General features: G+C 44.7%; 1 protein-coding gene across 1 annotated transcript in view; it reads left to right on the top strand.

Moving 5' to 3' along the window:
- The first annotated feature begins 481 nt into the window (after positions 1–481).
- LOC119365649 (polyubiquitin-like) overlaps positions 482–19,085 on the top strand; it is a 36,102-nt gene continuing 17,498 nt past the window's right edge. Inside the window, exons 1-2 of the mRNA XM_037631304.1 lie at positions 482–613; positions 1,039–1,170. Coding sequence (XP_037487201.1) covers positions 511–613; positions 1,039–1,170 — 235 coding nt within the window. The 5' untranslated portion in view covers positions 482–510. The remainder of the gene's footprint in view (positions 614–1,038; positions 1,171–19,085) is intronic.

Here is a 19,085-nt window from a genome sequence, read left to right as displayed (position 1 = left end):
ACCGCATCATACCCGCATCCCGTTAAGCTCCACCTCACTGTGGCTGTGATGTTGCGATCAACCGCATCATCCATGTCGTTCTGCGTGGTGCTTTTTGCGCCTCGCACGGAATCGATTGTTGCCTGAAAATCGAAAGAATAGCAAATGTGGAAAAAACTGCAAGACTTTTTTTTTGAGATTTTGTTAATTGCAAGACTAAAATCACTAAATGGCCTTGTGGGCCATTTGTTCTGAATGGACCCGTTCAACAACTGTCCAGGTTTTTATATGGGACAGTATTGCAGCCGGCCAGAAGCCCAGCCACCGCAGCCCCGACCGAGTCGCGATCTTCTAGGCGGCCACGCCTCCCGTTTCCACTTTTGCAAGCTAGGGTTCTGAGGCTTTCCGTAGCGACCCCGTTGCCTCCCTCGGCTTCCTGCCTATATAAGGACACCACGCATGCAGCGGTGGATACCAACACCAAGCACAACCCGGCGAGAGGAGAGCGAGAGCCATCGAGGACACGGCAAGATGCAGATCTTCGTGAAGACGCTGACCGGGAAGACCATCACGCTGGAGGTGGAGTCCTCGGACACCATCGACAACGTCAAGGCCAAAATCCAGGACAAGGAAGGTACATATATGTGAACGAATCACTACCCCACCTCTTCCGTCTAGTCGCCGGCTGATCGTACGTCTTCAGCAGCGTTGCATGGATCTTGCATAGTGTTTAGTTACTTTAAAACCCGCCTAGTGTGTCTCTTGTTTTGATTTTACCATGCGCACCTCTTTAATTAGTTCATAGCTAGCATCCTCCATGTTGTCTTGTTCGTCAATCACGGTCTGAAACAGAGCAGGTCGACGTGTGTGATGTGTCTCTTTGAGCTAGATAAAGACTTTTCTACTTATCCGAGGTTAGATAGGTTTGGATCGGCTTGTTGCTTCTTGTGCGCTAACCTGTGGTAGGCGTAGGACGTACATAGACCAGATTGGTTTATCATCTCTCTCTGGATGTACTCCAGGGACGTACTAATTGTGGAAGTTTCTGTTTTTCTGTAGGTATCCCGCCTGACCAGCAGCGCCTCATCTTTGCAGGCAAGCAGCTAGAGGATGGCCGCACTCTCGCCGACTACAACATCCAAAAGGAGTCGACGCTTCACCTGGTGCTGCGCCTCCGAGGCGGCAGCAGAGGTGGATGTTGGCGCCGCCTCCTCGCAGTGCCGCTCTTCTTCTTCTACCTCGAGCTGCCTCGCACAACTCTCTCTTCTCTCTTCTATGATTTTTCTCAAGAACACCTGAACGCACACTACACACACACATACACCAAGGAACAGACCATCCGCTAGCTTTGCCGAGAGGCTCCGTCCTTGGTGAATACAGTGGCTACATGTTTCTGCTCTAGCCCTCACGGCCTCCTCTTCTTTCATTAACTCAGAGTGCAACATATCATATAATTTTTTTCCTATACACAGGGGACTCAACCCACGCACGCACTAGCCAGCCACATCTCCGGGAAACTAATCCCAGTACGCACGTCCACCTCCACCTCGTGGAGTCGCTCGATGCTGCCGGGTCATCCGAAAATAAGGAAATATTTCCTTGATTTTCTGCATGGCATATTTCCTATCATTTCACAACCTGCCAACCGTCCACTACCATGCACCGGATGACTGAATCACTCAGTCCATGCGGATCAACTATCCTATCTTTTAGCTAGCTCACCAACTAACCTATGCATGCAGCTAACGACTAACTCAGCCATGCACCGGCTAATACTCACACAATGTGTACAAATGCACGTGCACTAAGTCACATGTCAAGATTATTCCAACAGTGGATACCCCGAGAACCTTGAGCCCAACCGTACCTCCGCATCCTTGCTCAAAAGTACAATGAAAACAAACTGGTCTGCCGCAGGTATGCACTCCCAAGTAACAGAACCTTTTCTGTTAGTACCATTATGGTTGTTGTTTTTCTCCTGTTTCATGGATCGGCGATCTCGGACTCGGAGATTGTAGAACTATAGATATATGTGTTGTGTTGTTTAATAGAGGCGATTATGCTTTTCGTTACATCTTGGTGAAACGTAGATTTGAATTGCCAAACAGAGGTTGATCAATCTCACCTTCAATCTATCATCTCCTTTCTTTGCTTTGCAGTCATAGTTTCAAACTGAACAGCGTCTTTGGTTTGCTTGCGATAATGGCTGATTTCTGTGAATAATGGAATTACCTAGATGGTTGATATGCAGATGATTAATTAAGATGTGCATAGTACTCCCTCGAAACTGTAAAAGCTTTGACAGAGTTGTCACCAAGGTTTTGGTTACCGAATGAGGCAACTTTACCGAGGGGGACGGGTAAACGTGGTTACCACGGTTACCGGGAAATACCGAGAAATACGTTTTATAGTTGAATTTTAAATTCAAATAAATGAATGAACGAACATTCGAACCAGAGACCTGTCAAAACGCGAACTAGGTTGCTACGAACACGTTAGAATCAACTCTCATGGCATTAATTAGATCCTATGCACTTCACTACAAATGGAGCGTTTAAATTTAAAATTTCCAAAAAGATGGTATTTTTTGCTCGGTATGAGGATTTATCAAGGGGCACGGAAATATGCGGTAACCATGGGAAATCTTAAAATTTCGACCGGTAACCAAAACCCAATGCTTAAATTGAAGTCACTGATTAATTATTAGACTTGTCTCAAATAGTCACTGCCTTGTAGGTGCTATGCACGCCTACCCGCCAGGGCCACCAACTGCCGTAAGAAGAAGTGTGGCCATAACAATCAGGTGAGGAAACCTTATTTCCCCGTGTTATTGAAGTGCTTTACCCCTTTACACAGAGGCGAACATATATATTGTTTGGTCTTAATCTTTTGAGCGATATGTCACCATTGCATGCTTAGAATTGTTCTTGGTTACTACTGTCAGCTTTGTATAATGTTGTTGTGCAAAATAATTACATATAGATGATAACTTAAACTGAACTACTTTTGTTCCTAGTAATAATTTTTCTTACCTTCTCTTTTAGCTAAGGGAAAAGAAGAGGTTTATGTCCAAGTTTGCCAATGCTTCCTAAACGTTGGAAATGATGATGAATCAACCGTCTAGTGCCATATATTGGAGTTTAAGTTCTGTCCCTAGTTTGAAGTCATGTTGGATTTTGCTGAATCGTCTAGCGTCGTCATATATAGTGGAGTCTAAGATTTGTCCAGTTGATAGTCCTGTTGGATTTTGAACCTATGTATGCTTTGGAATAAATTATCTATCAAATATGTCTCTGGGTTGCAGGCTCAACCCCTCCATCCATGTTTGGCGCTCCACTTGTGTGGACGTTTATCCTTATTTTCGCCCTCACCTGATTAGAGTGCCCATCTAATATTAAGCACGACAAATATCATTGAACCGTGCCGACGAAAATTTATAACTAATCTAGTTGAGCTTGACATGAGGGCCGGCCTACGGGAGCTACATCATACACCTATTTCATACACCATCACTCCATCTCTTTTAAATTGTATTTTCTTCAAAATGCATGAAAATTCTTTTTAAAAAACATGAATATTGTTTTGAATCACCCTTTTTTAAAATTACAAACAATTTTTAACATTTTAAAACAAGATGTTTTTTAAAATCCATAAACATTATTTTAATACATAAAACTATACAAACATTTTTCAAAAGGCATGAACACATTTTAAATTACACAACCATTTCTTAAACGCACCTGCACTTTCTATCATGCTCATTTCTACTTCAAACATATTTTTGTGGGTCCAGGAAAATAACCCCCATGCTCAATTTCTTTCCCTAACCCTCTCTTCCTTTCCTTCAAAATTCTCTTTATTTCCTAAAGAGATAAAGAGAGAAATTAAAGGAAAGGGAGAGAGGGCAGTAGTGCACAGCCCATCCGGCCTATCAAGGCCAGTCGCACCCACTCCTAATCCCCAAAACCTACGCGGCGACTATTCACGCGCACACCAATCCACGGGATCGAACCTGCCCCTACGGGGAAAACACATGCCGCGCCAACCAATACACCATAGTCCCTTTCCTGAGAAGAACTAGGGCGCGTAGTACTTGATGCTATTCGAGCCGTTTTCTTCGGGATTTTTTTCTTTTATTTTGTTTCTTCTCCTTTTTACTCATTTTTTCATTTCGTTTTTATTTGATTATTATGTTATTTTTTGCATTATTCTATTTTTTTGGTTTTCCTTTTTCTTCTCCATCTTTTGTTTGGTTTTGTCTTTTCTTCTCTATTTTTTATTTTTTATTTTCTATTTTCTTATATGTTTGTTTTCATTTTCACTCTACATTTTCGTACATGTCAAAAACATTTTTCGTAACAAGTGATCACATTTTTTGTATACACGATAAACATTGTCCCAACGCTATTTCAACATTTTTTGAATACCTATTCAATATTTTAATAGTTATTCAACATTTTTAATACTTACTAGCAAATATGCCCGTGCGTTGTAACGGGAGACAAAAAAATTTGGCGAGTGATACGCGCCGGTGCACCGGCCGAAATTTGGGCCGGTCGCACCAACAACGTCCGATTAAACACCAGGCAGCCACACGATTAACTCTCCTTCCTCTGTCAGATGTCCTTTTCTTTCAGGAAAAAAAAGCTTCCATCGCGCTGCCATGGACTGGCGACACGCCTGGCCTCGAAGCACCGCCCGTCCGTCTCGCCTGTTGCTGCTCTCACCGCCGGTCGTCGTCGTTCCTACAGGTCGCCATGTCGCCGTTGCCGGTGGTAGCAAAAACGCTCGCCAGATGTAACTTTTGTAGTCGCCGGTTGTAGCAAAAACACCATCCGTCACCACCAAATGAAGAAGTCGATGTAGAAATGTAGCAAGTTCCAGCAAAAAATAAATCTGGTTCCAGCAAAAGAATCACATCAGCGGCGCGAGGCACGTCCGGTTTCAGCATAAATCACAGGAACAAAATCAAAAGAAAGTAGATGTAGCAAAAAAAGTAGCATGTTCCAGCAAAACATAAAGCTGGTTCCAGCAAAAAATCGTCTGCGCTGAGAAGGCGCATCCTGTTCCAGCACCGATGAACGCCGGTTCCAGCAATTTTTGTGGCTGTTGTAGCATCGTTGATGCCTGGTTCCAGCAAAAACTTCGCCACACCAAAAATCACCGCCTCGTCGCAGCACCGGGCTCAGCCTTTCCAGCATCCTCCGCCACGTTTTTCCAGCGTTTCGCCACCGTGGTTGCAGCACCCGTCGGCATGGTCACTGCTGGAAGTTGCATCTTCCAGCATCTATCTCTCCGATGCTTCCATCATCTGAGCACCATGGATCCAACATCTGCAGTCCACAGTTGTAGCACCCCCTTGTCCCGCGTGATCACAGTGCCCATGGTGGGCAGCGCCATGCTCGGCCGGTTGCGGCATCGCTGGACGCCATCTCCAGCACCACCAGTGGACACCGTCTCCAGCGCTAGTGGACGCCCCCGTCTCCAGCACTTGCTCCGCCACGCTGCCCCAAGGCCACCACCACGCAGTGGTTAGCAGCACGGCACCCCGTCGAAGCCATGAGCATGGAGAAGGTGGAGGCCATGTCCTCCCCCTGCCCTTGAGCAATGACGGGTGAGAGCTGATTTGAGATCCATGGGGAAAAGGAGGGGAGGTGGGAAATGAATGGACAGGAAGGCTCGTAAGGGGATAAGGAAAGGAACAACAGCGGTGTGTGGGCCTGTTTTGACGCGTGGAAGGACGTACCGCGTGACGTGGAGATGGAGATCGGTCGAGCGTTTGTGCCGGCACGCCGATTACAAATATTTCCCAAAAAATTTATGGCTAACCAAATAAGTATGAGTCAGTATCCTGATATATGAGCGTCGCGATGTCCACGTAATTACAATGCATTCGACGTGGTAAATCCCAAGGCTATGAGTTTGCCAGTGCATGCCACACTTGTCATTATGTTGCGCAAAGGAATGTTTAAAACTTTAAAAGCAAATCTCGTTGACCACGAACTACTCCCAACGGGAAGACATATAAAGACTTTTGAAAAACTAATTAAATCCTAAACATAAAATACTTTTGAATCAGTGAACAGTTTTTCGAATCGACAAACATTTTCTTTTGAAATTTTTTATTTTCTCAAAAAAAATCATGATTATTAGTTTTGTTTACAAAAAATTAAATGCGTGAACCAGTTGCGAATTCATTAACATTTTTTGACTCAACAAACATTTTTTGAGTCGATGGAATTTTCTAAAAAATTGGGGAACAAATTTTAAAAAACAAATATTTATTTTTATTTTTGTGAACATTTTCTGAAATGTCATGGACATTTTTTTCAGATTCCTGAATATGTTTTCAATACACGGTCATTTTTTTCAAAATCATGAACTTGACTTTATTTCGCGACCATTTTTTCCAAATTGTGACTTTTGAAAAACTAATTAAATCCTAGACATAAAATACTTTTGAATCAGTGAACAGTTTTCTGAATCGACAAACATTTTCTTTTTAAATTTTTTATTTTCTAAAAAAAATCATGAACACTAGTTTTGTTTACAAAAAAATTAAATGCATGAACCGGTTTCGAATTCAATAACAGTTTTTGACTCAACAAAAAAAATTGAGTCGATGAACTTTTTAAAAAAATTGGGGAACCAATTTTTTAAAAAAATATTTATTTTTATTTTTGTGAACATTTTCTAAAATGTCATGGACATTTTTTTCAGATTCCCGAATGTGTTTTCAATACACGGTCATTTTTTCAAAATCATGAACATGACTTTATTTCCCGACCATTTTTTCCAAATTGTGATTTTTTTCTATAATTTTGCGAACATTTTTGCAAAACCACCAACATTTTTTGAATCTGTAAAATTTTTATGATTTTCTAAAATTTTTTGTATTCACATTTTTTTATGATTTCTCAAACATTGTTTTTTGAAAAGTCGCAACTTTAGAATATAAAAATCCCGAATTAATTTAAAAAAGAAAGAAGAAAGAAAACAGAATGAGAAAAGAAAAGACAAAAAAGTAAAATGAAAAAAAAGGGGAGTGAAGCCCGCACATGGGTAGGACATGCGTGAGAAAAGAAAGATAAAAAAGATGTGGAAGCTGGCGATCAAACCACGATCTCGTCGCTAGCGGAGTGATCGCCCAACCACTCTGCTGCCCGTTGTTCTGTGATTTCTACTCGTCGCGGCCCTATAAAACAACCAAGGGGGCGGCGATTTTTGTCCGAAAAATTGAATCGTTTTCCCATTTACGGGTGGCATTGGTGGGTAACTTGGACGACCAGAAAGCCAATTTGCTTTATTATTAGGTAAAGATTCAACATTTTCAAATACTTGTTCAACATTTTTCATATACTTGTTCAACATTCTTTAATACCTATTTCAACATTTTTCATATACCTATTCTAGGTTTTTCTTTTTTTAATACCTATTTCAACATTTTTCATATAGTTGTTCAATATTTTTAGTACCTATTTCAACATTTTTCATATACCTATTCTTTTCTGGTTTTACTTTTTTTTCATCCTACATTTTCTTATATACTTGTTCAACATTTTTCAAATACTTGTTCAACATTTTTTCAATACTTGTTCAACATTTTTTATATACATGATCAACATTTTTTTCAAATATTTGTTCAACATTGTTTTCAAATACTTGTTCAACTTTTTTAGAAATACGTTTTCAATATTTTTTTCAAATACCTATTTCAACTTTTTTCATATACCTATTCAACATTTTTATGTACATGGTAAACATTTTTCCAAATACTTGTTCAAAATGTTTCCAGATACATGTTCAACACTTTTCAAATATTTTTTGAATAGTGCTTTTGTAATATATATTTGGAATATCTTAAAGTATAAACAAAAATTAAAAATAAAGCAAAAAATGAAAACAAAAAAACATGAACAAAAATGAAACCAAAATCAGGCAGGTGTTTCCGCGTGCGTGTGCCGGCCCAGCTGGCGTTCCATTCAGCGAGGGGTCGCTCCCCTCTCATTGAATGCGAGAAGATTCGAGAAATAGGGGTGCCCCAAAACCTATAATCTTAGTGTTCTCTTTGGGTTCGTCTCTCCCTCGCACTGTTCAATCGCCGCCACATAGACACGAAGCCCGCACACACAGCGCATGCGCCCTGCTCCTCCTGGTGCCACACACCACCGGCCATCTCAAACGGCGACCATCGGCCAGCCCTGCGTCGCCGGAGTACTTCGTGGTTCCTCCGCAGCCTTGCCTCCTCGTCCTGCCGTGACCACAGCACCCTGGTCGATTCCTATGATTTGCATATTATCATGCTATTTACGCAGAATTATTCGGGGTATGTTTTTAACAAAAAAAAATTCCACGCGGTCAAAGTTAGACGAGATTTGTACCTAAATTATCATGTTTGTGGTTTATATTTTACCATACTATTTATATAGAAGATATCACAGGGGAAGTGTATGGATGAACCCGGATACATATGAACCCGTTTAGGAAAACACATTTCTAAATGCTAAAAAAATCTGAAAAAGGTTGCACGGGTACGTCTTATTGCGTACATGAAGTTCACGGAAAAATAACTTTTTTATGGCCCGTGCAAAAAGACAAAAAATTGTGTCGTGAAACACTATTTAAAAGCACTAAAATTTGTCTTTTTGCAGAGACAAAATAAAAAGATTTTTTTCCACAAAATTTTGTGCCGCACGCACACGTTTGTGAACATGTATGCATGATATTTTCTTTTGAATTTTTTGACATTTTAAAACGTGCTTAAAATGCTATTTTTTAAAAAAAGTGGGTGCATATGCCCATGCGTGCAGGGGGTGCCCTCTCATATCATGGGTGCGTCTTCAACAACTTTTTCCCCATGTAAAAGTTATTGTGGTGTTTGTACCTAAATTATCAGGTCAGCGGTGTGTATATTACCATGCCGTTTTGCACATAAGTTACTGAAGGTACATTGTTAACAACATTTTTCCACGGGTCAAAGTTATCACGATGTTTATGCATAAGCTATCTAGTCTGCAGTGCGTACATTACCATGCTCTTTATACAAAAGTTACAGTTTGTATTCAACAATTATTTTTCACCGGGCAAAAAGTTGCCATGGAGTTTGTATGTGGGTTATCAACTCTATTATGCATATACTGCCATTTTACTTGCACAGAAGTTACCAGTTTTTCAACAATTTTTCCTCAGGTCTAAAGCTACCGTGACATTTGTACGTGAGTTATCAACTCTGTTATGCGTATATTACCATGCTATTTACATAGAAGTTACCAAGGGCTATGTCTTTTAAAACTTTTCCCCCATGTCAAAAGTTACCGCGACATTTGTACAAGAGTCATCAGCTCTGTTGTATGTACATTACCATACTATTTAGGCGAAAGTTATCGGGATATGTTTCAATAATGTTTTTCTCTGCGAACCAAGCTGTTGTTGGATGGTTAGAGGGACAGTTGTATCCTCAGCCCACCAGGGTTCAAGTCCTGGTGCTCGCATTAATCCTGAATTTATTTCAGGATTTCCGGCGATGCTCTTTCAGTGGGAGGAGACGTTCCCATCGACGACGAGGCGCCTACGGTGATTTCGTAAATCTCAAGATGATATGTCGGCTCAGTCTCTCGAAGGTGCTCATAGGGGTAGGGTGTGCATGTGTCATTCATAGGGATGAGTGTATGCACATATGTATGAGCGTCTGCGTCTGTATTGTGTCCAAAAAAAACTCTGGTTCAAAAATACCATGATGTTTGTACCTAAATTATCAGGGATACAATGCGTAAAATTATCATGCTATTTACATGAAAGTTACTATGGATATATTTCAACAACTTTTCTCTCTAGAAACAAAAATTATCACGATGTTTGCCATGTAAGCTATCATGTCAAATAACATGACGTTTACATAATAAGCCTACTAAAAAGTACAGATGAATGGTCAATGGTCAAAATAGTAGGTTGTTCTTGTCATTGAACTAGAATGAAAGCGTAGAACACCAGCACAATGTTGGCTCATCCGATTCTATCATTAGAGCAGATGAAAAGCTTTCTATACTAGTATGAGACATGTGATATATTATCTCGATTTTCTTTCAACCATGCAACAACAAAACATAGTCCGCTACTGCTGCAGCTCACATTGGTGGAACCAAATAGGGGTCAGGCGTTGCTCCGGTATGAGATTATGTGGGAACGACATCCCGCGCTATCCGAAGTTGTGGCAAGGAACTGGGCGAGGAGCAATCCTGCCGGCGACCTCGCGGCGGTCCGAGTGGCTCTGCATGAAATGTTGAAGGAGCTCCGGGCATGGAGTAAGGAGCACTTTGGCCAGGTGACACAAGAAATTGAGAAATTACGAGAGGAGTTGGCTGATCTACAGCTTAGGGATGCCGACCGTGCTGAGATCCGCCAGAAAATGTTTCAACTGGATGAACTTTTGTATCGTGAAGAGATGATGTGGCTTCAACCGTCACGGATTACGTGGCTGAAGGAGGGTGAACGCAACACTGCGTACTTGCATCGGAGGGCTGTTTGGCGCTCATGAAGGAACTTTATTCAGAAGCTACGACGACGGGATGGTACTTGGTGCTCATCCCCTTCTGACATGGAACGAATGGCGACATCATACTTCAAGGAAGTTTACACCAAGGATCCAACCTTATCCCCAGACAGTGTGCTGGAAGGAGTTCTGCCGAAGGTGTCTGTAGCTATGAACGACAGGTTGTGCGCCCCTTTTTCTGAGGAGGAGGTGTCGGATGCTCTTTTTCAAATAGGACCGTTGAAAGCACCCGGAACGGATGGATTTCCAGCAAGGTTTTTCCAGCGTAACTGGTCAGTGTTAAAATCTCAAATTATTGCGGCGGTGTTAGAATTTTTTGTCTCTGGTATTTTGCCTGAAGGTGTTAATGACACGGCAATCGTCCTTATACCGAAAGTTCCTCACCCCAAAGAGCTCAAGGACTTTAGGCCGATCAGTCTTTGCAATGTTATTTATAAAATTGTGTCAAAATGCATGGTTAACCGGCTTAGGCCGCTGCTCTCAGAGTTGATATCGGAGAACCAAAGTGCTTTTATCCCGGGCCGGCTTATCTCGGATAATTCTATCATTACCTTTGATTGAGTTCATCACATACAAAATCTGAAGGGAAACAGTAATGCTTCATGTGCGTACAAACTGGATTTGTCGAAGGCCTATGATCGTGTTGATTGGGACTTCTTGGAGAAGGCATTAAACAAATAGGGGTTCTCAGATCAACGGATTTCTTGGATTATGTCATGCGTGAGATCAGTACGATATTCTGTCAAGATTAATGGGAAGTTGTTGGAGGTTTTTACATCTTCGAGAGGACTTCGCCAAGGTGACCCATTGTCTCCTTTCTTATTTCTCTTTGTTGCTGATGCTCTTTCTGCTCTCCTATCAAAAACAGTGTATGAAGGAAGCTTGATAGGAGTGACCATCTGCCGTGGTGCACCGGTGATTTCTCACCAGTTATTTGCGGATGATACCTTGTTTTCTTTTGAAGCTTCTGGCCAGCAAGCGGACATTGTTAAAGGTTTGTTGAACACTTATTCCTCGGCGACGGGTCAACTTATTAATCCCGAGAAGTGTTCCATCCTTTTTTCTGGAAACTATAATGTGTCAGTGGTGGAGGAAATCAATAATATTTTGGAGGTGTAGCAACAAGTGTTTGAACCAAAATACCTCGGTTTGCCGGTACCTGAAGGTAGAGTGCACAAGGGCGAGTTTGAGACCCTTCAGAACAGGCTAAGGAAAAGGCTAATTGATTGGAGTGAACAATATGTCTCTGTTGGGAACAAGGAGATCCTCATCAAGGCCGTGGCACAAGCAATCCCAACATACGTTATGAGTGTGTTCCGACTTCCTGCTTTGGTGTGTGATGATCTTACAAATATGATGAGGCAGTATTGGTGGGGGGTGGAGAACGGGAAGAGGAAGATGGCATGGCTTAGCTGGGAGAAGATGATGCTTCCGAAGGCTATGGGAGGTATGGGTTTTCGTGATATGAGGGCCTTTAATCAAGCTTTGTTGGCCAAGCAGGCTTGGCGTCTCCTGGACTGCCCGGACAACTTGTGTGCTCGTTTGTTGAAGGCTAAATACTACCCAAGGGGGGATTTATTGGACATGGCATTCTCTGCTAGTTCTTCGGCGGTGTGGAAATGTATTATTCACGGACTTGATCTTGTGAAGAAAGGCATTATTTGGCGAGTAGGTAATGGTACTCTAACTAAAACATGGAGAGACGCTTGGATCCCTAGAGGACATAATTTTCGGCCAGTAACTCCCAAGGGGAATTGTCGATACAATTGGGTGGCTGACTTCTTGGATGAGCATGGTGCATGGAATGTGCAGCGGCTCAGGGAACACTTTTGGGACTTGGATGTGTGGGAGATTTTGAAGATTCGCACATCTCCTAGGAATGAGCAGGATTTCATTGTGTGGTTCCCTGAAAAAAGTTGACAGTTTACTGTCTGTAGTGCTTACCATCTCGCAACGGATGTTCAGTATTCGGGACATTTGAGTTCTTCCAGTGGCAACCCCTCCGGACGGAGGCCTATCTGGCAGCGTATTTGGAGTTCCCAAGTTCCGTTGAAAATGAAGATTATGGCTTGGAAGGCTGTTTCGGGTGCCCTTGCTACAAATGAGTGCAAGAAATATAGATACATCTCAATTAGAGATGGATGTCCGTTATGTGGGAGAGAGAAGGAGACGAGCTTCCATGCTCTTGTATCATGTGATCATGCAAGCAGAATTTGGACACACATGAGGCTGGTATGGCGTCTTCCTAGCAATGATGTCTTACATGACACAGGACATGACTGGTTGTTAAATGTTTTTGCAAACTGCGATGATCAAATGAGAGATTGCACGATCATGCTGATATGGCGAATTTGGTCTTTGCACTCAGACCTCACTCATGGTAAAGAGGTTCCCCCGTTGTCGGCGACATCAGACTACCTCCAGAGTTACATGAATTCCCTCAACCTATGTGGCAGATTTTCAACAGAAGAAATTCTTAAGGGGAAGATGCCGACAGTACAGGAGGCTCCACAAGTGGTTCCAAGGGCGGGCGCCCCTTTGGCTTGGCCGCGGCCATCGGCCGAATTCGCCGCCCTCTCGGTGGACGGTGCTTTCATGCAGGATGACGGGTCTGCTGCGGCGGGTATGATTCTTCGGCATCATGATGGGAGTGCAATATTTGCAGCATACATGTGTATATTCAATTGCAACGATGCGTTGGAAGCGGAACTGCATGCGATCATGCAAGGCATGGCTTTGGCCGTGCAGCATTGTTCCATGCCAATTGTTGTGCAGTCAGACTCTGCATCGGCGTTGGCTGCATTGACTGAGGAGAGTTTAACCTGGTCAGCATATGGACACTTGGTGAAGGAGATCAAGCATCATATGGAGACTCGGGAGTTTGTTCCATCAAAAATCAAGCGTGAGCAAAATATGGTAGCACATCAGTTGGCTTTGTATAGTCGTACGGAATTCACTACTGCTGTATGGATAGGAAGAAGCCCTTCTTGTATCGAGAATTTGGTGCCTCTTGATTGTAACCCTATGCACATGGAATAAAACTCTATTTTTATCGCCAAAAACAACAACAAAACAAATGCGAGATGGTCAGTGCGGACTTCAGATGGAACGAGGTCGTGTCGTATAAAGCCACCAAGTGAACTGAGCTGTGACTCTTGCCAAGCGAACCAGACTGTCACTCTCGCCAGGGTGCAGAAAATCCGGTTCAGCGATTAGAACGTGGGTGTGCACGGAGGGAAAAGAAAATTGGAGGGCAACGAGGGCGGACGGGGAAGTGACCGATCTCTATCGAATGGTAGGCGAGTCGTTCGTATTTGTAGCGAAAGTTCAGTGATTCACCGATTAAATTTGTCGTTAAGCAACTACACACTAGAGAATTCAAGAAGAAGATAAGAAAAAAAACTTTTTATATGCAGTTGAAAAAGGTTGAAAGCAATTTTCCATTTGTTTAGAAACAAACAGCGATATGCTGAGTTGGTTTTTTTTTTTTTTGAGCAATCCGCACCCTTTTATTGAAGGTTCAAACATAATGGGATACAGATGATATCGGGCATAATGCTAAGCCACACATGGCGCCCGGGACTAAGAGAAGCAGCTGCCCTTGCCAAGGCATGGGCCTCACCATTGTACTTTCTATTTTCATGAATAAAACTGAGGTCACTGAAAAGCCTACTTTGATACTTTATATCCTGTAAGATAGGGTAGTATCCGCATGGAGCTTCCTCCCGTAAGTTCGTTACAACCTCAAGGCAGTCAGTAGAAACACAAACGGACCGGAGATGAAGATCGACAGCAAGTGAGAGAGCTTCGCTGCATGCTTTGGCTTCAAGGATTGTCGGATTGAGGCGGCCCTCATAGATGATCGCCGATGCTCCAATGTACTTGCCCCCCTTGTCCCTGCATACAGCAGCTGAGGCAGCCCGGTCTCCTATCTTGGAAAAGCCGCCATCGACATTGATTTTGAAATCATGGCTCTCGGGTGGAAGCCATCCGATCCCTGCCACCGGCGCCACTCGTAGTCCTGTATTTACATGCAGATCCCTGGCCTTCACATGCAGGTCCCTGGGGTGTGCAGCTCGCGCCTTTTGCTGCGTACCCTTCTTTGGCAACATCTCTAGCTCTGCCAGGTACTTGTTTACGAAGATATGAGTGGATAACGGGCTCTGAAACTGGTCATCATGTATGGCTCGGCGCCGCGCCCACCAGATGGCCCACATAGTAACAAGGGCACGGGCCAGATCATCGGTGTTTAAAGTATCTACCAGCCACAGCAGCCAGAGCTTTGGATCTTCCGTTCTGTTAGAGATGATTGTATCCGTGAGGTCCTCATCAGCAAGAGCCCACACACAACGCGCCATGCGGCAGTCAAAAAGAGAGTGGCGCCACGTATCCACCGCCGCATGACAGAGCGGGCACTCCGCCGAGACGGCCATGCTTCTATGCTGTCGAACCTCACCTGTAGGAATTGAGCATTTGGCCAGTCTCCAAGCGAAAACGCGAACTTTAGCAGGGACTGCAGCTCCCCAGAGTTTCGCCCAGGATCCACGATCTGCTTCAATCTGCGAGTGTCCATCCTTGTGCTCGAGCCAGTCCGTGCGTTGCTGCTTGGTGGCGGACAGAAGTTTGTAAGCCGAACGCACTGTGAAAACACCCCTTCGTTCATAATGCCATGACCAGAAATCTTGGCGAACTCGAGAGCTAAGCGGGATATTGAGGATTGCCTCCTTGTCCATTGGGTACATATGTTCATCCAAAGTCTCTATATCCCATGCAAAAGTGACCGGGTTAATGAGGTCCGAGACAAGTTGCGGTGGGTTCAAAGTTTTCGGGCACACCGGCCGCAGCTTAAAATCACGTGGTATCCAGTGATCCGTCCAAATATTTGTTTCCGCTCCGGATCCAATCCGTTTTATCAGCCCTAGCTTGAGCGTATCTCTGCCTTCAACCAAAGAGCGCCAGACCTGTGACGGGTTCTTCCCCAGCTCAGCGTCAAGGATCGAAACCGAAGGGTAGTACACAGCCTTGAGGATGCGTGCACTGAGAGAGTTTGGTTCCTGGAGTAACCGCCAGGCCTGTCTGGCCAGCAAAGCAAGATTAAAAAGCTCGATATCACGAAACCCCATACCTCCCATAAACTTCGGCTGTGTCATCACATCCCAAGAAACCCACGCTGTCTTCCTCTCGCCCTTTTTGGATCCCCACCAGAATTTCCTCAAGAGGCCATTTATATGCTGACACAAGCCTCGTGGTAACTTGAAGCACGCCATTGAGTACGTCGGAATCGCTTGCGCAACTGACTTGATAAGCACCTCCTTCCCTCCCACAGAAAGTGCCTTCTCCATCCAGCCCTGCACCTGCTTCCATATCCTGTCTTTAAGATACTTAAAGGATCCTTCCTTTGCTCTGCCAACGTCCGCCGGGAGGCCAAGGTACTTTTCAGACAATTTCTCATTCTGGACTGAAAGGATGAGTTTGATTTCGTGTCTGACTCCTTCCGAACAGCCTTTACTAAAAAATATTGAGGACTTCTCCTTGTTGATGCGTTGCCCTGAAGCTATGCAATACTTATGCAAAAGATTCTCAACTCTGTTGGCCATATCAGCTGTGGCATCAAAGAATAGCAGGCTATCGTCTGCAAAGAGAAGATGGTTTACCTGTGGGGCACCCGGTGCCACTGTTATACCATTGATGCTCTCACCTGGCGTTGTGGATCTCAGAAGGCAAGAGAGACCTTCGGCGGCCAATAGAAAAAGATATGGCGATATGGGATCACCCTGCCTGAGTCCACGAGAGGGTCTAAACTCCTCTTGCTTACCACCATTAAAGATAACAGAGAAGGATACCGAGGATACACACCTCATTACTGTTTGCGTGAACTGTGGGCTGATGCCCAACTTGAGCATAACCTTCTCTAGATAGTTCCACTCGAGCCGATCGTAGGCTTTCATCATATCCAGCTTCAAGGCACAGAACCTGTTACTCTTGAGCTTCCTGGATTTCATATAGTGGAGACACTCATAAGCAGATATAAAATTGTCCGTAATGAGACGCCCTGGAACAAATGCTGACTGTTCCTCGGAGATGATGTCGGGGAGAATAAGTTTGAGTCGATTAGCCAACACCTTTGATGCAATCTTAAAGATCACATTGCAGAGGCTTATCGGTCGAAACTGTGCCAAATTTTTCGGGCTAGCAATCTTGGGTATTAGAACGATGAACATCTTGTTTATCTCCTCCGGAGAATCTTCTCCAGTAAGAACTCGAAGCACCATCTCAGTAACCTCATCACCACAGAGCTCCCAGTGTCTCTGAAAGAAATGTGCCGGGAAACCGTCTGGCCCTGGGGCCTTTGTCGGAAACATCTGGAACAAGGCCTCTTTCACCTCTATCTTACTATACTGTGCATCCAGAGTTATGTTCATAGGTGCATCTACCCTGGTCGGTATATGGGAAAGGACCTCCTCAATGCCAACCGTGGGTTCAGAGGCGTAAAGATTACTATAGAAAGAGGTAGCCATGCCAGCCATCTCATGTTCCTCCTTACACATGGTTCCATCGGGTCGCTGCAGCTCAACAATCCGGTTCTTTGCCTTCCGGGCGCTAGCTTTGCGATGAAAAAATTTTGTGTTACTGTCTCCTTCTGCTAACCACTGAATACGCGCCCTCTGACGCCACATAATCTCCTCCCGTAAACAGAGCTCGACCATGCGGGCTTCGACCCTGTCTTCCTCAGCTGACGGCCCCACGCGGCCAGGTAGTAAACGCAGCTCCTCCAAATGTGTGCGGAGATGACGCAGTTCAGATCGCACCGCGCCAAAAGACGCTCGGCCCCAGCTCTGTAACTTCTCAGCCACCACAGTCATCTTATGGGAGAGCGCAGGAACACTCTGGGCCCGCCCCGCATTATTCCAGGCATCGAGTACCACCCCTCCAAATCTTGGGTCTCTTTCCCACATGCATTCATAACGGAACTGTTTTTGTTTTGCGCGGATACTTGTATCAATCAGCTCGGTCTCCAGAAGAATTGGGCAATGATCCGACTTTGCAGCTGTGAGGTGCTCGACATATGCGAAGGGAAACAGAGCAGACCAACACGGTGAGGCCAGAGCTCTATCCAAGCGAACGCGACAGTAGCTCCCTCCGGCAACCTTCTTCTCCCACGTCCAATCCAGACCCCGATACCCCAGGTCGGCTAGGCCGCAGATATCAATGGCTTCTCTGAACGCATCAATCTGCGAGCTATCACGATCATTTGGTCCATGCTGCTCTTCGGGCCGCAATATCTCATTAAAGTCCCCAATGCACATCCATGGGAGTGTACTCTCCCCCCTCAACCGCTTCATGGTGTCCCAGGTTTTATGCCGAAGGCTCCTGGTAGCTTCACCATAGAAACACGTCAATCTCCATTGTTCCTTACCCGGTTCAGTGACCCAGGCATCCACGTGATACTCCGAATAGTTCTTTATTGAAACATCCAAAGAGTTTCTCCAAAAAATACAAAGACCTCCACTACGACCACGACTACCGACACCAAAGCTGAAATCATACCCTAACGACGTACGTAAACCTTCGACACGACCCTTCTGTAACTGGGTTTCAACTAAACACAAGATAGAAGGCGAACTGATCTCCACGAGATCACGTAATTCACGAACTGTCGCGGGATCGCCTATCCCACGACAGTTCCAGCATAAAATTTTCATTGGGCCTGGCGGCGCCCCGAGTCGGAGCCCGCCAATAACGCCATCTTGTCTGGGTTTTGCTTCACTGGTGATGCTGATTTCTTCGCTTTCTTTGCATCTCGAGGGGACACATATGTTGGTGGTGGTGGGGGTACCGCCATGAATGCCAGGCCTAGGTCCGGGCCGACCCCGCATCCGGTTTCAGAGCCCTTAGTTGCACCCTTTTGCTGCAAGTGACTATCTAGGTTGTTACCAGCCAAAGCAAAATTCAGGTTTCTGCGAGCCCCCTGTCCTCCTACATACTCCGTCTCCGTAGTGGCAGCCGGCTTCAGTGGACTAGTCACCTCATCTTCCTCTCCATCTTCGGCTCTCGGATCCAGCCCAGCCTCCTGAGACGAGCGCTTGCGCACAGGTGAAGTTTGCCGAGGCGGTGGTGCACTCCTTCCTGATCTACCTCTTCCCCAGCCTCCAAAGCGACCACCCCGTGAGGCTCGGCCTCCTCCTTGCTGCTCCTGTATTGTCTCCCATCTCTGTGCCAGCATCCAGCTTCCCCATTGCTTGTCCTTGGCCTCCCAAACTCCATCTCCACACTCCTCATGATTATGACCCATGAGTCCACAAATTTGGCAGAAGTACGGTATCTTCTCGTACTTGACAGGGAGGAGTCTCCTGCCCTCGCCCACCACGTTTAATGGAATAACCCTCGTAAGTGGTTTGTCCACCAGAACCCTAGCTCGAATTCGGACGTAGTTACCTTCATAGAAGAGCCTTGGAGATAGTTGTGTTTCCTTCACCCGGCCAATCCGCCTAGCTAGCTGATCAACAATTTCAAGTTTCCGGTAGAGCTCCGGTATATTGTGTATTTGTGCCCAGAC

Source organism: Triticum dicoccoides, chromosome 2B (assembly GCF_002162155.2).
Source record: "Triticum dicoccoides isolate Atlit2015 ecotype Zavitan chromosome 2B, WEW_v2.0, whole genome shotgun sequence".
In the NCBI taxonomy this organism is placed as follows: domain Eukaryota; kingdom Viridiplantae; phylum Streptophyta; class Magnoliopsida; order Poales; family Poaceae; genus Triticum; species Triticum dicoccoides.
Note: the sequence above shows the minus strand (reverse complement) of the source record. Positions and strands in the feature narration are given on the sequence as shown.